Source organism: Melanerpes formicivorus, unplaced genomic scaffold (assembly GCF_026170545.1).
Source record: "Melanerpes formicivorus ecotype bairdi unplaced genomic scaffold, bMelFor1.0.p_v2 SCAF_137, whole genome shotgun sequence".
In the NCBI taxonomy this organism is placed as follows: domain Eukaryota; kingdom Metazoa; phylum Chordata; class Aves; order Piciformes; family Picidae; genus Melanerpes; species Melanerpes formicivorus.
In genome coordinates, this window is record NW_027142489.1 from 422,459 (window position 1) to 443,940 (window position 21,482).

General features: G+C 64.1%; 1 protein-coding gene across 1 annotated transcript in view; it reads right to left on the bottom strand.

Moving 5' to 3' along the window:
* Positions 1–961: 961 nt before the first annotated feature.
* PLEKHG4 (pleckstrin homology and RhoGEF domain containing G4) overlaps positions 962–21,482 on the bottom strand; it is a 60,311-nt gene continuing 39,790 nt past the window's right edge. The window contains exons 6-13 of the mRNA XM_068168379.1: positions 20,976–21,069; positions 15,848–15,934; positions 13,641–13,757; positions 11,874–11,972; positions 9,706–9,854; positions 8,120–8,258; positions 3,104–3,223; positions 962–1,509 (exon numbers count right to left, since the gene is read on the bottom strand). Of these exons, the coding sequence (XP_068024480.1) occupies positions 1,183–1,509; positions 3,104–3,223; positions 8,120–8,258; positions 9,706–9,854; positions 11,874–11,972; positions 13,641–13,757; positions 15,848–15,934; positions 20,976–21,069 (1,132 nt within the window). The 3' untranslated portion in view covers positions 962–1,182. The remainder of the gene's footprint in view (positions 1,510–3,103; positions 3,224–8,119; positions 8,259–9,705; positions 9,855–11,873; positions 11,973–13,640; positions 13,758–15,847; positions 15,935–20,975; positions 21,070–21,482) is intronic.

Sequence of the window (21,482 nt, forward strand, 5' to 3'; positions counted from 1 at the left end):
GGCAGCAGCGACAGTCCCGGAGCGGCTTGGCTTGGAAGGGACCTCCCAAGCCCCTGCAGGGACATCCTCCAGCGCCGCCGGCTGCCCACAGCCCGGCCCGGCCCCACCTGCGACCCCCCTCCGGCGATGGGACCCCCGGCCGGCTCCGTGCAGAGGCTGGGGATGGCTGGAGCTCGGCAGAGGCACCGGCGCAGGCTGACAGCCTTGGAGGCCCCTGAGGGATAGGGCCCGAGGGTGGCAGGCAGAGAATGCCACTGAAGGGACCACGGAGGGAGCAGAGCCCAGAGAGAGCCCCCCCCGGGGCAGTGCTACCCTCCCTCAGCAGCCCCAGGCAGGGGCTCCCTCAGCAGCTCCCCTCAACAAGCAGACACCAGGCAAGAGCCCAGCTGCAGGGACTGCCAGGGGCTGCAGAGGCTGCCAGGGGCTGCCAGGGGCTGCAGAGGCTGCCAAAGCTGCCAGGCCAACACTTTCCCTGAGCACCAAGCGAGGCAGCATCTTGCACAACATCCTGAGGAGCAGCAAGAAGCTGCTGTGGCTGCCCCAGGCTCTGCTGTGGCCATGCAGCAGCTGAGCTGCCAGGCTGCAGGCAGCACAGCCCCCAGGGGCAGGCAGCAGCTGAGCTGCCAGGCTGCAGGGCCCCTGCCCCTCTGGTTGGGGCACTCCTCCCTCCCAGGCTGGCTTCCAGCCTGTGCAGGGCTGGCTCTCAGGGCTGTGCCACAGCTCAGCACAGGGCAGGAGCAGCCAGGTGGCTGTGGGCCTGACAGGGCACAAGCTCTCAGAGGGGCTTCAAGCCTGTGCAGCCCACAGGGCCTCACCCTGCCTGTCACATACAACCCAGCAGGGCTGGGGCTGGAAGGGACCTCTGGGCATCACCCAGTCCAACCCCCCTGCTCCAGCAGGGCACCCACAGCACAATGCCCAGGGGCTCAGTGCCCAGGGGGGGTTGGAAGCTCTGCAGGCAAGGAGGCTCCACAGCCTCTCTGGGCAGCCTGCTCCAGGCCTCCAGCACCCTCACACCAAACAACTTTCTCCTCCTGGGTGCCAGTCTGTGCCCTCTGCCCCTTGGCCTGGCCCTGGGCACCCCTGAGCAGAGCCTGGCCCCAGCCTCTTGCCCCCCACAGCTCCTTTAGCTCTTGCTGAGCATTGCTCAGCTGCCCTGAGCTCTCAGGGGAAGCCCAGGCCTTAGCTCCTTTGCTGGGGCACACAGCCCTGGGGCACAGAGCTCATTTCACACCTTCCACACACAAGCTCTGGCTGTGGAGCAGGCCCAGGCAGGGCTCTCAGAGCCTCCTGTGTGCAGCAGCTGCCTTCCCTCACCTTGTCAAAGAACTCATAGAGCCTGACAGTCTCACTGAGGCGGTGCCTGCTCTCATCCAGCTGAGTGCAGAACTCCTCCAGCTGCTCCCTGTGGCTCTGCAGCTGTCCCCTGTAAGATTCCACATCCACAGAGGAGAAGTCTTCCCAGGCAGCCATCCTCTTCAGGGCCTCCTGCCCCCTCCTGCAGTACTCCTGAAAGGAACAATGGGATTGGCTGTGAGGAGAGAGACCTGGCAGGGACAAGAGAGAGGACCAGAGCATGGTTTGGGCTGCAAGGGGGCTTGAGGAGCATCTAATCCAACCCCCCCCCAGGCAGTCTTCAAGGTCAGCCCCAGCCAGGGCAAGTTAGAGTGGTAGGGGTTGGGAGGGACCTTGGGAGAGCATCCAGCCCAAGCCCCCTGGCCAAGGCAGGGTCACCTGGAGGAGGTCACACAGGAAGATGCCCAGGAGGGTTTGGAATGTCCCCAGAGAAGGCTTCCTACCTCCCTGGGCAGCCTGCTCCAGGACTCCTTACATGAAAGGAAGCTCCTCCTGCTGCTCTGCAGGGCTGTGCTCCCTGCCAGGACCGCTGGGAGGATCCCTGGCAGGCACACAGCAGCTGGGGAGGACCTCCTCAGCCAGGCCAGGGGGTAGCTAAGGAGTCAGAGTTGGAACAGTGCTGAAGGGCAGGTTGGAAAAGGAGGCTCTGAGCCATCTGCCCCAGTGGGAGGTGTTGCTGCCCACTGCAGGGGGGGTGGAACTAGGGCATCCCTAAGGTCCCTTCCCAGCCCAGGCACAGATTCTGTGACAATCCCCTCAGTGCCACAGGCACAGCAGGGCAGTGGCTCCAAGGCTGTTGCAGGACAGCTGAGGTTTTACTCAGGGCTGGCAAACACCATCTGAGCTGAAGGCTTTGGCTGCAAGAGGAGAGCAGGGAAGCTAAGCAGTGTGAAGGAACAGCTTCACAGGGGCACCAGGCTGGCAGGGAGCCCCCAAGGGCCTCCTGCCCAACCCCCTGCAGGCAGCAGGGACAGCTCCAGCTGCAGCAGGCTGCCCAGGGACACAGCCAGGCTGAGCTGGAAGGGCTGCAGGGATGGAGCCTCCAGCACCTCCCTGGGCAGCCTGGGCCAGGCTCTCCCCAGCCTCCCTCTGCACAACTTCCTCCTCAGCTCCAACCTAACTCTGCCCTGCTCCAGCTCCAAACCATTGCCCCTGGGCCTAGCCCCACAGCCCCTTCTGAGCAGTCCCTCCCCAGCCTGCCTGCAGCTGCCCTGCAGCTCTGCAGCTGCAGCTCTGAGCTCTGCCTGCAGCCTTCTCTCCTGCAGGCTGCACAGCCCCACAGGCCCAGCAGAGCTCAGCCCCACAGACCCAACAGAGCTCAGCCCCACAGGCCCAGCAGAGCTCAGCCCCACAGACCCAACAGAGCTCAGCCCCACAGGCCCAGCAGAGCTCAACCCCACAGGCCCAGCAGAGCCCAGCCCCACAGGCCCAGCAGAGCCCAGCCCCACAGGCCTGGCTGAGCTCAGCCCCACAGGCCCAACAGAGCTCAGCCCCACAGGCCCAACAGAGCTCAGCCCCACAGGCCTGGCCCAGCAGAGTTCAGCCCCACAGGCCCGGCAGAGCCCAGCCCCACAGGCCTGGCTGAGCTCAGCCCCACAGGCCCAGCCCAGAAGAGCTCAGCCCCACAGGCCCGGCCCAGCAGAGCTCAGCCCCACAGGCCTGGCCCAGCAGAGCTCAGCCCCACAGGCCTGGCTGAGCCCAGCCCCACAGCCTCTGGAGGAACACTCTCCCCACCAGCAGCACTTACACTGGCAACAAGATCAAACTCCCTGAAGTGCTTCTGTGTCTGGAGCAGCATCTCCAGAGAGTCATCCAGGATGGTTTCCTTCAGCCTTTTCCTGCCAACACTCTCAATCCAGCTGCTGACCTGCAGACAAGGAGGAAGCCTGCAGGTTAGTCAGCCTGTGCTGCTCAGCAGGCTCAGCCCTCCTGTGCCAAGGGCAGGGCAGTGCTCCCCTGGCCTTGGTCAGCTCATTAGTGGCAGGAATGCTGTGAGCACTGCTCTGCCCCAGCTCCACTGCAGCCCCCTGAGTCACTGCAAGGCTCTGCTGCTGCTCACCAGCCTGGAGCATCAACAGGGCTAAGGAGCTGCCTGGGCTCTGCCTGGGCTGAGCCACACTCTGAGCAGAGCTCTGCCAGCCTGAAGCTCCCCTGAGTGTCACACCCCAAGGTGGGATAAATCTCCCTGCTGCCACATCTCCTGCCCCACTTCCCTCCCCTGGCTGGCAGGACAGCAGCTCCAGCAGGGGCAGTGCTCTGAGGGACCCTCCCCAGCTGCAGAGCCCCCAGGGAGGTGGTGAAGGCTCCAGCCCTGGCTCCAGCCCTGGGCAGGCTCTGGGCAGCCTGGGCCAGTGAAGCTGTCCTTGCTCATTGCAGGGCTGTTGGACAAATGACCTTTGGAGGTCCCTTGCAGCCCAGTTCCCTGGCTCTGGGGCTCCTGAAGGCAGCTGGTGACAAAGCCCTGGAGCAAGTGCAGGCCCCTGGCAGAGCCCAGCCACTGCTGCAGCTCTGGCTCTGTGCACAGACACTGGGAGAGCCCTGAGCACAAGAGTGCCCTAAAGGCAGAGCAGAGAGAAGAGGCCAGGCAGGACAGGGCAGCTTCTCCACCCCCTGCCTTGCAAAGCAGCCCAGGAAGCTCAGCTGCTGCAGGCACAGATGCAGCTGGGGGAGGGAACCAGCTGCATGTTTCCCAACATCCATGTGCCCTGCCTCCCTCTGCCACCTGCAGCCCTGGCCCAGCTCAGCCCCACAGCCAAGGGAAGAAACCTGGGCTTGAGTGAGAGGCCACAGAGGGAGGAGAGAGGCCACAGAGGGAGGAGAGAGGCCACAGAGGGAGGAGAGAGGCCACAGAGGGAGGAGAGAGGCCACAGAGGGAGGAGAGAGGCCACAGAGGGAGGAGAGAGGCCACAGAGGGAGGAGAGAGGCCACAGAGGGAGGAGAGAGGCCACAGAGGGAGGAGAGAGGCCACAGAGGGAGGAGAGAGGCCACAGAGGGAGGAGAGAGGCCACAGAGGGAGGAGAGAGGCCACAGAGGGAGGAGAGAGGCCACAGAGGGAGGAGAGAGGCCACAGAGGGAGGAGAGAGGCCACAGAGGGAGGAGAGAGGCCAGAGGAGGCCACAGAGATGCTGCCAGGGCTGGAGCAGCTCTGCTGGGAGCACAGCTGAGGGAGCTGGGGCTGTGCAGCCTGGGGAGGAGAAGGCTCCAGGGGGACCTCAGAGCTGCTGCCAGGACCTGAAGGGATCCTGCAGGGAGGCTGCAGAGAGACTTTGGCTGAGGGGGTCTGGAGCCAGGCCAGGGGGGAAGGGTTTGGAGCTGAGGCAGAGCAGGGTCAGAGTGGAGCTGAGGCAGAAGTTCTCCAGCAGGAGGGAGCTGAGGCTCTGGCCCAGGCTGCCCAGGGAGGCTGTGGCTGCCTCCTGCCTGGGGGGGTTGCAGGCCAGGCTGGGTGAGCAGCCAGGCCTGGTGCAGAGGCTTCCCTGGGCATGGCAGGGGCTCTGCCAGCAGAGCAGGCTGGGAGCAGCCAAGTTTGGCTCAGCTCCATCAGAGCAAGGCCAGCTGGAGGCAGGGGCAGGTGGCAGGGCCTGTGCTGGGGTCCTCTTCATGCCTGTGTGCTCAAGGAGTCTTCCCTAGGTTCCTGCATCACATTTCATGTCCTGCACACACAGCCCAGGGCAGCCCAGTGCCAGGGGCTGCACTTTGGCCACAGCAACACCAGGCAGTGCCACAGGCTGGGGGCAGAGTGGCTGAGAGCAGCCAGGCAGAGAGGGACCTGGGGGTGCTGATGGACAGCTGCCTGAACAGGAGCCAGCAGTGTGCCCAGGGGGCCAAGAGGGCCAAGGGCATCCTGGCCTGGGTCAGGAGCAGTGTGGCCAGCAGGAGCAGGGAGCTCATCCTGCCCTGTGCTCAGCACTGCTCAGGCCACCCCTTGAGTCCTGTGTCCAGCTCTGGGCTCCTCAGGTTAGGAAAGAGGTTGAGCTGCTGGAAGGTGTCCAGAGAAGGGCAACAAAGCTGGGGAGGGGTCTGGGGCACAGCCCTGTGAGGAGAGGCTGAGGGAGCTGGGGTTGCTTAGCCTGGAGAAGAGGAGGCTCAGGGGAGACCTTCTTGCTCTCTGCAACTCCCTGCAGGGAGGTTGTAGGCAGGTGGGGGTTGGGCTCTTCTCACAGGCACCCAGCAGCAGAACAAGAGGACACAGTCTCAAGCTGTGCCAGGGGAGGTTTGGGCTGGAGGTGAGGAAGAAATTCTCCCCAGCCAGAGAGACTGGCCCTTGGGATGTGCTGCCCAGGGAGGTGGTGGAGTCCCCATCCCTGGGGGTGTTTAGGAAAAGCCTGGATGAGGCTCTCAGTGCCATGGTTGAGCTGGTTGGGTGGTGCTGGGTGACCTTGAAGGTCTTTTCCAGCCTGGTTAATTCTCTTCTAATCCTATTCTATGCCTACAAATGGGAGGTCATTAAACCTCTTGGATCCACCTTGGCCTGGCCAAACAACCAGGTAAGCCCAGAGCCTCCCTTGCAAATCCAGCCCTGCCCAGAGGGGCAGAGCCCTGGGAGAACAGTGCTGAACCTTGGCCCTGCTCCTGAGCTGGAAGGGTGAAGGCTCCTGAGGTGAGCAGAGCCCTGCACAGAGCCAGCAGCACCCAAAGCTGCTCCTGGCTGATGACCAAAGCAGACTCTGGGACTCCTAAACCTGCAGCCTGAGGTCAGGCTCAGGAAGCACATCTGGGGTCTGCAAGGGCTGAGCAGAGCATGGCAGGGTCAGGGCTGGAAGGGAGCTCAGGGCTCAGGCAGCTCCAAGCCCCTGCCATGGGCAGGGACACCTCACCCCACAGCAGGTTGCTCACAGCCACCTCCAGCCTGGCTGCAAACACCTCCAGGCATCAGCAGGAGGCTTCCACCACCTCCCTGGGCAGCCTGGGCCAGGCTCTCACCACCCTCCTGCCCAACAACTTCTTCCTCACAGCCAATCTGCTCCATCCCCTGGATCCTGTGGGACCATCAGGCAGCCTGAGCTACCTTAGGGCTTTCTGAAGGTCTCTCCACTGTCCAGGCTCCAAAGGCCTTTCTGGAAGCAGGTTCCTGTCTGCCTCAGCTAGGCCACAGCTGCAGGGAGCTACAAGGAGCACCACATGAAGAGAAGTCTCAGCTCCACACAGGTGCAGGGGAGTGGGAATGGCTCTTGGGTAAGGACAAGGGGCTGGGGCCCAGCCCGGAGACTGCTTACAGGGCTGGACCCAGAGGGGAGGAGGAGTGAGCCTCAGGCTGCACCCAGAGGGGCAGAAGCACACCCAGGGGCAGAAGCACACCCAGGGGGGCAGAAGCACACCCAGGGCTGCACCCAGAGGGGAAGGAGAGAGCTTGGGGCTTATCAGACAGCAGAGAGCAAGAATCCAAACAACAGATGCAGCCCAGGGATGGGGTACAGGAGGTGGAGCTCATCCAGCAGCTGGATGCTGGCAAAGCCTGCAGGATCTGCTGGCCAGAGCAGGAAGCTCTCCTCAGCAGCCCTGCTGGCAGGGTGCTCCTGCTGAGCAAGAGGAAGATGCTCCACTCCCAAGTGTCCTCTCCCCCAAGGGCCAGCCCAGGGTCATCTGAGCATGGAAAAGCATCAGAGGGCTTCATGGGGCTGGGCTGAGCCACACCCAGAGAGCAGCCAGGAGAGCATTATGCAGCAGCAGGAGATGCCAGGCCAGAGTGGCTTGGCTCAGAGCTTGCCTGGCCAGGCTCTCATGTTGGAATCACAGACCCACAGAGCTGGCAGGGCTGGCAGGGACCCCAAGGCTCAGCCAGCTCCAAGCCCCTGCCATGGGCAGGGACACCTCACACCACAGCAGCTTGCTCACAGCCACCTCCAGCCTGGCTGCAAACACCTCCAAGCATCAGCAGGAGGCTTTCACCACCTCCCTGGACAGCCTGGGCCAGGCTCTCACCACCCTCCTGCCCAACAACTTCTTCCTCACAGCCAATCTCCAGCTCCCCACTTCTCCTTTTGCTCCATCCCCCCCAGGCCTGTCCCTCCCTCACCCCCTCCAAAGTCCCTCCCCAGCTTTCCTGCAGCCCCCTGCAGCTCCTGCAAGGCCACCAGAAGGTCTCCCTGGAGCCTTCTCCTCTGCAGCCTGCACAACCCCAACTCTCTCAGGCTGTGCTCAGAGCAGAGCGGCTCCAGCCCTCTGCTCAGCCTCCTGGCCCTGCTCTGGACACCTTCCAGCCCCTCCAGAGCCTTCCTGGCACAGAGGCTGCAGAGCTGGGCACAGAGCTGCAGCTGTGGGCTCAGCAGAGCAGGGCAGAGGGGGAGGATCTCTCTTGACCTGCTGGCCACCCCTCCCCTGATGCACACTTGGCTCTCTGGGCTGCAGTGCTCCCTGCTGGCTGCTGCTGAGCCTCTCCTCCCCCAGCTTCTGCTGCCTTCTTTCCCGGCTCTCCAGGCAGCACCCTGCAGCTTCACACAGGAGAGCAGCAGGCCCGGAAGGGGGCGGGGCGGCAGGAGCCGGGGGGGCGGGGCGGCAGGGGCCGGGGGCGGGGCGGCAGGGGCCGGGGGCGGGGCGGGGCGGCAGGGGCCGGGGGCGGGGCGGGGCGGCAGGGGCCGGGGGCGGGGCGGGGCGGCAGGGGCCGGGGGCGGGGCGGGGCGGCAGGGGCCGGGGGCGGGGCGGGGCGGCAGGGGCCGGGGGCGGGGCGGGGCGGCAGGGGCCGGGGGCGGGGCGGCAGGGGCCGGGGGCGGGGCGGCAGGGGCCGGGGGCGGGGCGGCAGGGGCCGGGGGCGGGGCATGGCTCTTACCTCCTTCAGACACTGCTCCACCTGCTGGAAGTCGCGCAGCAGCTGCAGGCGCTGCAGGCGCTGGTTGCAGCGCAGCACCAGGCGGTGCACGTCCTCGTCCAGGCGGTTGTACAGCAGGCTGGCAGCCTCCAGGCAGTCCCTGCAAGGGGCACAGGGGGGGCTCAGGCCTTGGCACCAGGCTCACACCACCAGCACCCCATGGAAATACAGTTCCTGCCCCCCCAGCATGGGGAGGGACCTCTGGAGCCTACCCAGTCCCAAGCCCTGCCCCAGCAGGGCACCCCCAGCACAATGCCCAGGAGCACAGTGCCCAGGGGGGGTTGGAAGCTCTCCACACCAGGAGATTCCACAACCTCTGTGGGCAGCCTGCTCCAGGCCTCCAGCACCCTCACACCAAACAACTTTCTCCTCCTGGCTGCCAGTCTTTGCCCTCTGCCCCTTGGCCTGGCCCTGGGCACCCCTGAGCAGAGCCTGGCCCCAGCCTCTTGCCCCCCACAGCTCCTTCAGCTCTTGCTGAGCATTGCTCAGCTCCCCTCTGGGGCTACTCAGCTCCAGGCTCTCAGCCCCAGGGCTCTCAGCCTCTGCTGCTCCCAGAGCTGCTCCAGGCCCCTCAGCAGCTCTGCAGCCTGCCTGGGCTCTGCCCAGCAGCTCTCTGGGCCTGGGGAGCCCAGAACCAGACCCAGTCCTCTAGGTGTGGCCTCACTGGGGCAAGGAGAGGCAGAGGAGAACCTTCCTTGTCCTGCTGCCCACATGAACTCTTACTGGCCCCCAGGAGCAGAGGTTCTCCAACCCCCTGAGCATGCCCATGGCCAGGAGCCTGCCAGAGCCATCAGAGAGCAGGAGCTGCGCCAGGAGGCTGCCCTCCCCTGGGCCCTGCTGCCTGTGCCAGCTCTGCCAGGCCTGCTTTGTGCCAGCTGCACCAGGGGCTGAGGAGGCCTGTGGCACACCCCAGGCAGGCAGCAATCCTCAGAGAGGATCCCTGCAGACCTCCTTCGTGCAAGCAGTGCCCAGGGCCAGTGCCCTGGAGCCAAGCACTGATCACAGCCCCACAGAGCTTGGCTGGCAGAGGGGCACCCAGCAGCCAGCAGGGGCAAGAGCCAGCAGCAGCCATCCCCTGCAGAGGGTTGCTGTGGCTGGCAGGAGTCCTCAGCAGCTCAGTGAGCACAGCCAGAGGAGTTTCTGTCTGAGGCAGCAGCAGTGAGGAGCACAACTCAGCCTTCCTCTCACCCTGGCTGCTCCCAGCACAGCTCACTGCAGGGAGCTGCTCTCTGGCCTGCACCAGCTGGAGGAGACCAGGGCTGAGGAGGGTAAGGTCCTGCTGAGGAGACTCCCCTTGGGCTCCAGCAGGAGAGGTTTCCCCCTGGGCACAGCCAGGCACTGGGATCAGCTCCCAGGGGCAGCAGGGGAGTGCCCTGCAGTGGGCACTGTCAATGCCCAGCTTGCCAGGCTGCAGGGCAGCTCACTGCAGCTCCCCCATCCCCTGCAGAGCTTGGCCCAGGGGGTCCCTGGGGTCCCTCCCAGCCTCTGTGACTGCCTCCCAGGGCTGCTCTGCTCCCACACCTCCCCTCCCCACCCCGGGGGCTCACCTGTAGTCCTGGGTGAGGGTGACACAAGACTCCTCCTTCCTGAGCCTGGCCAGCAGTGCTCCCCCCTCCAGCTGCAGCCTCACCAGCCTGGAGTCCTCCAGGACGTTCTTCATCAGCTGCCTGCAGCTGCCCAGCAGCACAGCTGCCTCCTGCAGGGAGCACAGCAGAGCTGGGGGGGGAAGAGCCAGCCCCCAGCACAGCCCCACACAGACACAGCCCAGCCCAGCCTGGCCCACCCTGGCAGAGGGGCAGGATGGCTCCCACAGCTGCTCCTCCCCAGCCCCAAGGGAGGAGCAGCTCCTGAGGTGCTGCCCAGCAGGCCCCAGCCCCAGCCCAGCTCCTCTCACCGCTGACATTCCCCTGGCAGGACCCAGAATGAACTCCTCCAGCCCTGCTGCTCACCCCCAGCTGGCTCCCTGCTGCTCCCACAGCCTGGCACCTGCACAGCTCCAAGCTGTGGGGCCCAGTGCCCATGCAGAGGGCAGAGGAGAGGCCCAGGGAGACCACTCTTAGACCTTCCACTCTTGGCAGCCTCAGTGCAGAGCTGGCAGCAGCCTCCTGCTGCCTTCCCCTGGCAGGGGCACAGCAGCTTCCCAGGATGGGGACCCCTTGCCCAGCACAGCAAGAGGAGGTCTGCACCCTCCTCCCCTTGCCCACCTCCAAACCCTCCATCTGCTCTGGGGGCCAAGGGCAGCCTGGGGGGGATCAGCAGGGCTGTGGGCAGCAGGTCAGAGAGGTTCTCCTCCCCCTCTGCTCTGCCCTGCTGAGGCCACAGCTGGAATCCTGTGTCCAGTTCTGGGCCCTCAGGTCAGGAAGGAGCTCAGGGAACTGCTGGAGGGAGTCCAGCAGAGAGCCACAGAGCTGCTGCAGGCAGGGGAAGATCTTCCTCATGAGGAGAGCCTGAGGGAGCTGAGGGCTCTGCAGCTTGGAGAGGAGCAGCCTGAGGGAGCTGAGGGTTCTGGAGCTTGGAGCAGCCTGAGGGAGCTGAGGGCTCTGCAGCTTGGAGCAGCCTGAGGGAGCTGAGGGCTCTGCAGCTTGGAGCAGACTGAGGGAGCTGAGGGCTCTGCAGCTTGGAGCAGCCTGAGGGTGAGCTCCTTGCTGTGCCAAAGCTGTGCAGGGTGATGCCCAGAGCCAGGCTCTGCTGGGTGCTGCCCAATGCCAGCCCCAGGGGCAGTGGTGGAAGCTGAGGCAGAGGAAGTTCCATGGGAACAGGAGGAAAATGTTTCCCCTGTGAGGTGCCAGAGGCCTGGCACAGGCTGCCCAGGGGGGCTGTGGCTGCCTCCTGCCTGGAGGTGCTCAGGACCAGGCTGGATGAGGCCTTGAGCAGGCTGGGCTGGGGGGAGGGGTCCCTGCCTGTGGCAGGGGGTTGGAGCTGGATGACCTTCAAGGTCCCTTCCAACCCAACCCCTTCCATGGATCTGTGAATCCAGCCCAGGCCCTGCCCCAGCAGGGCACCCCCAGCACAATGCCCAGGGGCACAGTGCCCAGGGGGGGTTGGAAGCTCTCCACACCAGGAGGCTCCACAACCCCCCTGGGCAGCCTGCTCCAGGCTCCAGCAGCCTCACCCCAAACAACTTTCTCCTCCTGCTCAGCTGCAGCCTCCTGGGCTCCAGTTTGTGCCTGGTTTGGGTTAGCTGCCCCTGGTCCTTCTGTGCTGCCAGCCCCACAGTGCTAGGGAGCACTCAGGACACCCTGCTGCCACAGCTGCACAGCCCCAGCCCTGCTGCTCTCTGCTGGCCCTGGCCCACCTCTGCTCAGAGGGGAGGGCATTCTGCTGGGGCTGGCTGAGAGAGTTGGGGATCTTCAACCTGGAGAGGGCTCCAGGGAGACCTTCTGGTGGCCTTGCAGTGCTGCAGGGGTCTTTGAGCAAGCTGGGGCCAGGGTCTGGAGCAGGGCCACTTGTGCCAGGCCAAGGGGGGATGGTTTGAACTGCAAGAGGAAGAGTGGAGAGTGGGGAGAAGATGAAATGTTGGAGCCTGAGGGTGGGGAGAGCCTGGCCCAGGCTGCCCTGGGAGCTGGGAGCTGCCCCATGGCTGGCAGCAGTGCAGCTGAGGTTGGTTGGGGTCCTGAGGGACCTGCTCTGGCTGCAGATGTCCCTGCTGAGTGCAGGGGCTTGGAGTGGCTGAGCTTGAGCTTCCCACCCAAAGCAGTCTGTCTCTGTCTCTTACCTCAGCTCTGGCTGGGAGATCTCCAGCCTCCACTCTCTGGATGGCTTCCTGGAGGAAGGCACAAGCACCCTGGCAGCCCTGCAGCAGATGTTCCAGCTTCTGCAGGGAGAAAGAGCAGAGCAGAGCTGACTGCCTGCAGCTGCAGGAGCAGTCTCTGTACAGCCTGCAGGAGCCCTGCAGGGCCAGAAACCAAGGGAGCCTCTGACACATGAAACCAGCAGCCCCAGGACAGCAGCTGGGGAGGCTGCAGCAGTCCCCAGCCCACCACAGGCTTCAGATGTTGAACCAAGGCCCCTGGGAAGGCCTCAGAAACTTCCATGCTGAGAGCTGCTTTGGGTCCTGCTCTATAGAACAGAGAGTGGGAACCCTTCTGCCCCAGGAGCTTCCCCTGGCTCCGTCTGCAGCTCTCCATTAAGGTTCAGCACTGCATGGAGCTGGGAGGGGAAAAATACAGAAGAGGTCTTTGAAATTCCTCTGCTTCCAATCACAGACCCCAGAGCTGGCAGGGCTGGGAGGGACCCCAAGGCTCAGGCAGCTCCAAGCCCCTGCCATGGGCAGGGACACCTCACACCACAGCAGGTTGCTCACAGCCACCTCCAGCCTGGCTGCAAACACCTCCAGGCATCAGCAGGAGGCTTCCACCACCTCCCTGGGCAGCCTGGGCCAGGCTCTCACCACCCTCCTGCCCAACAACTTCTTCCTCACAGCCAATCTCCAGCTCCCCACTGCTCCTTTTGCTCCAGCCCCCCCAGGCCTGTCCCTCCCTGACAGCCTCCACAGTGCAGCTCAGGCAGTTCCAACTGCAGCTCCTGCAGCCCTGCCAGTGCTGTGCATCCTGGTGATGGAGATTCACGGAGTCACCAATTGCATTGGGTTGGGAGGGAGCCTCCAAAGGCCTCCTGTCCACCCCCCTGCAGGCAGCAGGGACAGCTCCAGCTGCAGCAGGCTGCCCAGGGACACAGCCAGGCTGAGCTGGAAGGGCTGCAGGGATGGAGCCTCCACCACCTCCCTGGGCAGCCTGGGCCAGGCTCTCCCCAGCCTCCCTCTGCACAACTTCCTCCTCAGCTCCAACCTAACTCTGCCCTGCTCCAGCTCCAAACCATTGCCCCTGGGCCTAGCCCCACAGCCCCTTCTGAGCAGTCCCTCCCCAGCCTGCCTGCAGCTGCCCTGCAGCTCTGCAGCTGCAGCTCTGAGCTCTGCCTGCAGCCTTCTCTCCTCCAGGCTGCACAGCCCCAACCCTCCCAGCCTGGCCCCAGGGCAGAGGTTCTGCAGCCCCCTGAGCACCTTGGTGGCCTCCTCTGGCGCCTCTCCCTCAGCTCCAGGTCTCTCTTGTGCTGGGGTCCCAGGGCTGGCCCCAGCCCTGCAGGTGAGGTCTCCCCAGAGCAGAGCAGAGGGGCAGGATCCTCTCTCTCCAGCTCTGGCCACACTGCTCTGGCTGCAGCCCAGGCTGCCCTTGGCCTCCTGTGCTGCCAGTGCCCAGTGCTGGCTCCTGTCCTGTGCTCCCCCAACCCCAGCACCTCCAAGGCCTTCCCTGCAGGGCTGCCCTCAGTCTCCTCCCCCCCAGCCTGGGTTGCTATCCCTGGGCTGCCCTGCCCCTCTGTGGCCTCCCGTGGCCCTGCTGCAGAGGAGGTTGTTTTGCTAGCACAGATTTGCCTTCTGAGCTCTTACAGGAGCCTTCAGCAGTGCCAGGCTGAGCTCCTGGGAGGGTGCCCCGTGCCCATGCCCTGTGCCCCTGCCCTGCCCCCCTGCCCCCCCCGCCCCTCTCACCATGCGGAAGCTCAGCCAGTCCCGGTGGCAGTAGGGGAAGCTGCCCTCCAGCTCCAGGGGCAGCTGGGAGCTGTCTATGTGCTTGTGCAGAGCCTTCATGGAGGTGAGGACCTCAAACTGCAGAGGAGCAGAAGAAACAGAAGCACAGAGGAGTTAGGCTGGGAGCAGGGGAGGGGGAGGGGGGGTCGGTGCCAGCAGCATCCTTCAGCTCAGTGCTTCCCTGAGGGGCTGCAGCTGAGCAGCAGCAGGAAGCTGTCAGGGGTGAGGCTGCTGAGCCCTGCAGCAGGCTGCCCAGAGGGGCTGTGGAGCCTCCTGCTCTGGAGAGCTTCCAACCCCCCCTGGGCACTGTGCTGCTGGGCAAGCTGCTGGGGGTGCTCTGCTGGGGCAGGGCTTGGGCTGGGTTCAAAGATCCATGGAAGGGTTTGGGTTGGAAGGGAGCTCAGAGCTCAGCCAGCCCCAGCCCCCTGCTATGCCCAGGGACCCCTCCCCCCAGCCCAGGCTGCTCAAGGCCTCATCCAGCCTGGTCCTCAGCACCTCCAGCCAGGGGGCAGCCACAGCCTCCCTGGGCAGCCTGTGCCAGGCTCTCCCCAGCCTCCCTGCCAACCATTCCTTCCTCCTCTCCACTCTCACTCTGCCCTCTCCCAGCTCCAAGCCATTCTCCCTGCTCCTGGCACTCCCAGCCCTTGCCCAGAGTCCCTCCCCAGCTCTCCTGGAGCCCTTCAGCTCCTGCAAGGTTGCTCTGAGCTCTACCTGCAGCCTTCTCTCCTGCAGGCTGCACAGCTCCAACCCTCCCATCCTGGCCCCACAGGGGAGGCTCTGCAGCCCCCTGGTCCCTGTGCCACACGGATCTGCCCTGGCCCCACACTAGGAAGCAGACAGCCACCAACCCCCTCCCAGAGCAGCCTGCTGTGCAGCTGAGCAGCAGAGCCTGTGGGGATGCAGGCCCCAGCAGGCAGCTCAGGGAGCAGAGCAGCTGGGGTGGAAGCCTGGCAGCAGTGCCTGCAGCCTCCCTGCCCCACATCCTGCTGCAGCCTGCAGCTCTTTGCTGGCTCTGAGAGGCTGACTGCAGCCCCAGCTTCCCCACCTCACTGCCTGGAAACACAGCCCCAGAGAGGGGGCCCTGGCCCTGCCCCCAGCTCCCCACTCCCACAGCAGCCTCCTGCATCCTGACCCAGGCTTTGCCTTCTGCCAGAGCCAGGAGAGCAGAGCTCCTGCAGGAGCATGGAAGGCAGCCCAGGCAGCAGGAACCCAGGTGCAGGTCTTTAACCCCCACACACACTGTGGTCATGCTTCCAACTCCTCCTGTGGCCTTGGGAACCTCTGCTCTGCTTCCTCCCCCACACTCTGCCTCAGCCCAGTGTGGCCACGGCTTCTGCAGCCTGCTTCCCCCCTTCCCTGGGGGTCACTCCAGGCTGGGGAGGAGAGGCTGGAGAGCAGCCCTGGAGAGGACTTGGGGGTGCTGGGGGGTGAGAGGCTGGACAGGAGCCAGCACCAAGAACTGCCAGCACAGCCCCAGCAGGGCCCTGGGCTGAGCCCCAGCAGGGCCCTGGGCTGAGCCCCAGCAGGGCCCTGGGCTGAGCCCCAGCAGGGCTCCGGGCTGAGCCCCAGCAGGGCCCTGGGCTGAGCCCCAGCAGGGCCCCGGGCAATGGTTTGGAGCTGGAGCAGGGCAGAGTTAGGTTGGAGCTGAGGAGGAAGTTGTGCAGAGGGAGGCTGGGGAGAGCCTGGCCCAGGCTGCCCAGGGAGGTGGTGGAGGCTCCATCCCTGCAGGCCTTCCAGCTCAGCCTGGCTGTGTCCCTGGGCAGCCTGCTGCAGCTGGAGCTGTCCCTGCTGCCTGCAGGGCTTGGCCAGGAGGCCCTTGGGGGCTCCCTGCCAGCCTGGTGCCCTCTGTGCAGCTGTGAACCTCTACCACTGTGAGCTCTGCAGGGCTCCTCTCCCAGCCCTGTGTGCTCAGCAGCCCTCTGTGTCTGCAGGGCCCCAGCTGACTGAGACTCTTAGGCTGCAGATGTCACTGATGTCCTTCCCAGCATCAAGCAGAGCTTGAGAGAGCTCTACTCAGCTCCTCTCCACCTCACAGCCCCATGGACACCACCCCCTAGGAGGCCACAACTGCAAAGCACAGAAGAGCTGCAGAGCCTCCAGGTGTGGGCAGAGAGCTAAAGGAAGGGCAAAGAGCTGCCCAGAGAGGCCTGGAGGAGTGGAGCCAGTACCTGTGCTGCTGGGGGCTTCTCCAGCCTGAAGGTGACATCTCTCTCCACCAGCAGCAGCACTCCATGGATGCAGTGAGGGTCCAGGTCCTGCAAGAGAACAGCACAGATCCATCAGCCAGCCTGCCTGGCACCAGGCACCACACCACTGATCCTCCAGAGGTGCCCCAGGAAGCCTGGCAGGTGCCCACAGCAGGCACAGAGGCCACTCTGCAGGGCACCAAGGCTCTGGCTTCACATCAGGCTGGGCTGCAGCATCGAAGGAAGCAGTGAGAGAGGTCAGCTCTGGGCTGAGCCAACCTCCACCTTCCACAAAAGGAAATGTCTCAGGGGAGGAAAAGAGCAAAACAAACCCCTAGAGCCATGCTCAGTGTCCAAGTGTTTCCTTGCCTACTTCCCTGCTCACTTTTCCCAGCTGAAAGGAAGCAGGGTGCTTGCCCAGGGTCAAAGCTGAGGCTCCCTGCTGCCAGCTGACATCCTGGAGCTCCCCTTGAACCCAAGAGAGACTCCAAGCACCAGGGGACAGCTGGCAGCTCTGCTTCAAGCTGGGAGCCAGGAGCAGCTCTCCTGTTAGAGGAGGGAAGAGAAGAAGAGTGGCAGCAGGAAGGTAGCAGAAAGATCCAGAGCCTGGAGCCAGGGCACTGCATCCATGATGCCTGCAGCAGGATGGCAAAAGCAGCCCTTGGAGCATCCCACCTGGATGCTCCCAGACAGTGCCTGCCCCTGCACACACCTCCAGCTGCCAGCAACAAATCCCTTCTGCTGCTGCTGGAGCTGCCAAGAGCCTGCAGGCCATGGCAGCAGGGGAAAGCTGCTGAAGGCCAGGGCTCCATCAGAGGCTGGGGTTAAGGAGCACAGCTGCACAGAGGGCACCAGGCTGGCAGGGAGCCCCCAAGGGCCTCCTGCCCAACCCCCCTGCAGGCAGCAGGGACAGCTCCAGCTGCAGCAGGCTGCCCAGGGACACAGCCAGGCTGAGCTGGAAGGGCTGCAGGGATGGAGCCTCCACCACCTCCCTGGGCAGCCTGGGCCAGGCTCTCCCCAGCCACCCTCTGCACAACTTCCTCCTCAGCTCCAACCTAACTCTGCCCTGCTCCACCTCCAAACCATTGCCCCTGGGCCTAGCCCCACAGCCCCTTCTGAGCAGTCCCTCCCCAGCCTGCCTGCAGCTGCCCTGCAGCTCTGCAGCTGCAGCTCTGAGCTCTGCCTGCAGCCTTCTCTCCTCCAGGCTGCACAGCCCCAGCTCTCCCAGCCTGGCCCCAGGGCAGAGGTTCTGCAGCCTCTCAGCATCTCTGGGGCCTCCTCTGGAGCCTCTCCCTCAGCTCCAGGTCTCTCTTGTGCTGGGGTCCCAGGGCTGGCCCCAGCCCTGCAGGTGAGGTCTCCCCAGAGCAGAGCAGAGGGGCAGGATCCTCTCTCTCCAGCTCTGGCCACACTGCTCTGGCTGCAGCCCAGGCTGCCCTTGGCCTCCTGTGCTGCCAGTGCCCAGTGCTGGCTCCTGTCTTGTGCTCCCCCAACCCCAGCACCCCCAAGGCCTTCTCTGCAGGGCTGCCCTCAGTCTCCTCCTCCCCAGCCTGGGTTGATAATGAGGATTGCTCCAGGACCTTGCCCTTGGCCTTGTGGAACCTCACAAGATTCTCCTCAGGCACCTCTGCAGCCTGGCCAGCACACCAGGCCCCTCTGGATGGATGCTGTCCCTCAGCCTCACCAACCACACCACTCAGCTTGGTAGCAGCAGCAAACCTGTAGAGGGTGCCTCAGTTTCCCTCTCTGGAGCACTGATGAAGAGTTGACCAGCACAGGTCCCAGCAGAGACCCCTGAGAGACACCACTTGGCAGTCCTCTGCATCTGGACATGGAGCCACCACAGCACAGATCAAGGGGCCAGCAGAGCCTGAACCACCTCTCCTCTCCTCTCCTCCTCCTCCTCTCCTCCTCCTCCTCCTTTCCTCTCCTCCTCCTCCTCCTTTCCTCTCCTCCTCCTCCTCCTTTCCTCTCCTCCTCCTCCTCCTTTCCTCTCCTCCTCCTCCTCCTTTCCTCTCCTCTTCCTCCTCCTTTCCTCTCCTCCTCCTCCTCCTTTCCTCTCCTCCTCCTCCTCCTTTCCTCTCCTCCTCCTCCTCCTTTCCTCTCCTCCTCCTCCTCCTTTCCTCTCCTCCTCCTCCTCCTTTCCTCTCCTCCTCCTCCTCCTTTCCTCTCCTCCTCCTCCTCCTTTCCTCTCCTCCTCCTCCTCCTTTCCTCTCCTCCTCCTCCTCCTTTCCTCTCCTCCTCCTCCTCCTTTCCTCTCCTCCTCCTCCTCCTTTCCTCTCCTCCTCCTCCTCCTTTCCTCTCCTCCTCCTCCTCCTTTCCTCTCCTCCTCCTCCTCCTTTCCTCTCCTCCTCCTCCTCCTTTCCTCTCCTCCTCCTCCTCCTTTCCTCTCCTCCTCCTCCTCCTTTCCTCTCCTCTCCTCCACTCCAAACCCAGGATGCTTTGGAGCAGGCAGGTAAAGGAATCCCAGCTGCAGCAACTTCCAAGACTGTAAGCTTTGGCTGAGCCTTCTCCTCAGCAAGTCCTTCCCACTTGCCTGAAGTGCTCCCTGGTGTGTGAGCAGTGCTCCAAAGGCCTGGAAGGATCCACTGCCCAAGGAGGCTGAGGGAGGGCCATGCTGAACTGATCTGCAGAGCAGATGTGGAGGCCTCCCAGCTGGCCCAGCAGCTCTGAATGTGTCTGCTGGGAAGAACTGGCAGCTGGAGAGTTTCAAGAGACTGACTCCATCCCTTCTTTCACAACCCCTCTCCTCCTCCAGCAGTCATGAGATGTGTGCTCTGGGGGAGGGCTGGAGGGAGTGGATGGTGCAACAGGCTCCCAGCAGCAGCCAAAACCTTCAGTTCCCTTCTTTATGGCTTCTGAAAATAGAAACTGAAGAAAGACTCAGAAGGAAACCTGTCTGGGGAGAGCTTCAGAGGCTTCCAAGCCAAGCACTCATCCAGAGACTCCAAGAGGTTTTTCACCATGTGCTTTTCCCTTCCAGCAGCTGAACAGCAGCCTGATCCAGCACTGATGGAGCAATCCAAACTGGAAGCAGCAGGATGCTGCCTGGGGAAGCTCTCCTGCAGCTCCCTGCTCAGCAAAGCCATATCTGGAAGCAGTATGTGCTCTACCTGGAAGCAAAGAAGGAGCTGCAGGCTTGCTAGGTGCACTCCTCACCTCCTAAACCAGGCACAGCAGAGAAGAGAGTGGAGGGGTTGAAGAGGAGGGGCAGAGATGTGTGCTTCTGAGGGCCATGGGTCAGCACCAGGCTTGGCAGAGCTAGAGGATGGCTGGGCTTGAGGGTCTGAAAGGGCTTTCCCAGCCCAAGTGACTCCATGATTCCATCAACTCAGAAAGCAGCAGAGTCAACACTCATCCTCTTCAAAGAGAGAATCTGATACTTCCCTCCATCCTTCTCAGGCTGAGCTTCAAGCAGCCTCTGGCTTCCTGCCCCACAGGGAGGGTCATGGCCAGACAGGACACCATGGCACAGTGTGAGGCTGCCAGGAGCAGCTGTGCAGAGGTGACAGCTCCCAACTACCACCTGCAGCCTCCAAGGGACCACTTCCCCTGGAGCAGGAGGAGGCTCCTGGCCATCAGCATCACCCCCTCTGCTTCTGCAGGCATTCAGGAGCTCTGAACATGGCACTGCTGTGTGCCCTGCCCTAGGTGACCCTGCTTTGGCAGGCCTTGGACTGGATGACTGCCAGAGGTGCTCCCCAGCCCTAACCCTCTGTGATTCCACTGGCCATGAAATGCTGGCCAGCTCCAGGCAGCCTCCCCCCCTGCAGCCCCCACAGAAAGCAGGAGGCATCTGCTGGTCACTGCTGCAGGGAGGAGCCAGGGCTCCACAGCACTCCTGCACCACCAAGGAGCAGCCTGACAGAGCTGCCAGCTCCACCCAGCCCGGGAGGCAGGAGGAGAGAGCTGGGAGCCAGCCCCAGCCCTCAGGTGTGGCACTGAAGCACACCAGAGAGACACCAGTGTCAGGAAAGCATGGAGCCTTGCTGCATGGAGCCCTGTTGCACCCAGCAGAGCCAGAGCCCTGCTGCATGGAGCCCTGCTGCACCCAGCAGAGCCGGAGCCCTGCTGCATGGAGCCCTGCTGCATGGAGCCCTGCTGCACCCAGCAGAGCCAGAGCCCTGCTGCATGGAGCCCTGTTGCATGGAGCCCTGCTGCACCCAGCAGAGCCAGAGCCCTGCTGCATGGAGCCCTGCTGCATGGAGCCCTGCTGCACCCAGCAGAGCTGGAGCCCTGCTGCATGGAGCCCTGCTGCATGGAGCCCTGCTGCACCCAGCAGAGCCGGAGCCCTGCTGCATGGAGCCCTGCTGCACCCAGCAGAGCTGGAGCCCTGCTGCATGGAGCCCTGCTGCATGGAGCCCTGCTGCACCCAGCAGAGCTGGAGCCCTGCTGCATGGAGCCCTGCTGCACCCAGCAGAGCCAGAGCCCTGCTGCATGGAGCCCTGCTGCACCCAGCAGAGCTGGAGCCCTGCTGCATGGAGCCCTGCTCCACCCAGCAGAGCCGGAGCCCCGCGGCACGGCCGCAGCCCTGCAGGAGCTGAGCTCCGCGTCCCAAGGAGCACCTGCAGTGGCACAGTCACAGCCCCAGCCCAGCCCCTCCTGGGCTCTCCCACAGCCTCAGCAGCTTCTCTGCAGAGTGGGGACAACACATCCCGCCTGCTCTCCCCAGGGCTGCCCTGAGAGCCTCTGGCCTGGAGCAGGACAGAGTCCCAGCACCTCTGATTCCACCTCTCACCCACGGCCTCACCACCACCAGTGCTCTCCCAGTGGGCAGGAGCAGCAGGGCCCTCCCTCCCCTCACATTTCACACAGCAGCCCCCTGCAAGAGGCCATCTCCAGCCACGCTATGTCCTAACAGTGCCCAGAGCTGGGCACAGGCTGCTCTCAGCACAGAGATGGAAGCAAATCTGAAGGGTTGAGAGGAGGCTTCTCCCCCAGGCTCATCCCTGCCTCAGCGCTGTGCTTTGTGTGCAAGCCCAAGTCCCCCTCCTCAGCTAGGGCTGGCTGCATCCCTCCACCTCCCCAAGGCAGGGAGCAGATGCAGAGCAGAAGCAGGGGATGGAGAGAAGGAGCAGCCCAGTGTGGCTCTTTGGCCAATCTCAAGGCTCACCTGCAGTATGCTGAAGGCCTTGAAGAGAGCAGGGAGCGGCGAGCAGCGGCGAGCATCCACCAGGACCGTCAGGCCCAGAGACTGGCACTCTGCTCTGCAAGGACACAGAAGAGAGGGCACAGCTGTCACCACTCAACAGCAGCAAGGTGGGGGAAACAGAAAGCCATAGCTGGCACAGGGGGGAGAACCCAATCCAGCAGGCAAGGACAGGGGACTGGGTGGCCACCTTCCCCTGAGCAAAAGATCCACCCTGAGACCAGCGCTGGGCTGCCCGGGGGGAGCTCTGCCCCTTCCGCCTCAGCTTCCCCAGCCTCCCCTGCCTGGGACGTAGCTCACAGCTGGGAGCTGCTCTGGCTGAACCAGACAGGAAAGCCAGGCCTGGCCAGCTGTGGCCAGGGACAAGAGTGGTCCTACCACACTGCTTCACCACGCTGGGCCAGACCCAGCGTCTGTGGTGCTGCACGCCCGAGGTGAAGGGAGAAGCACAAGGCAGGAGCAGCAGCAGCT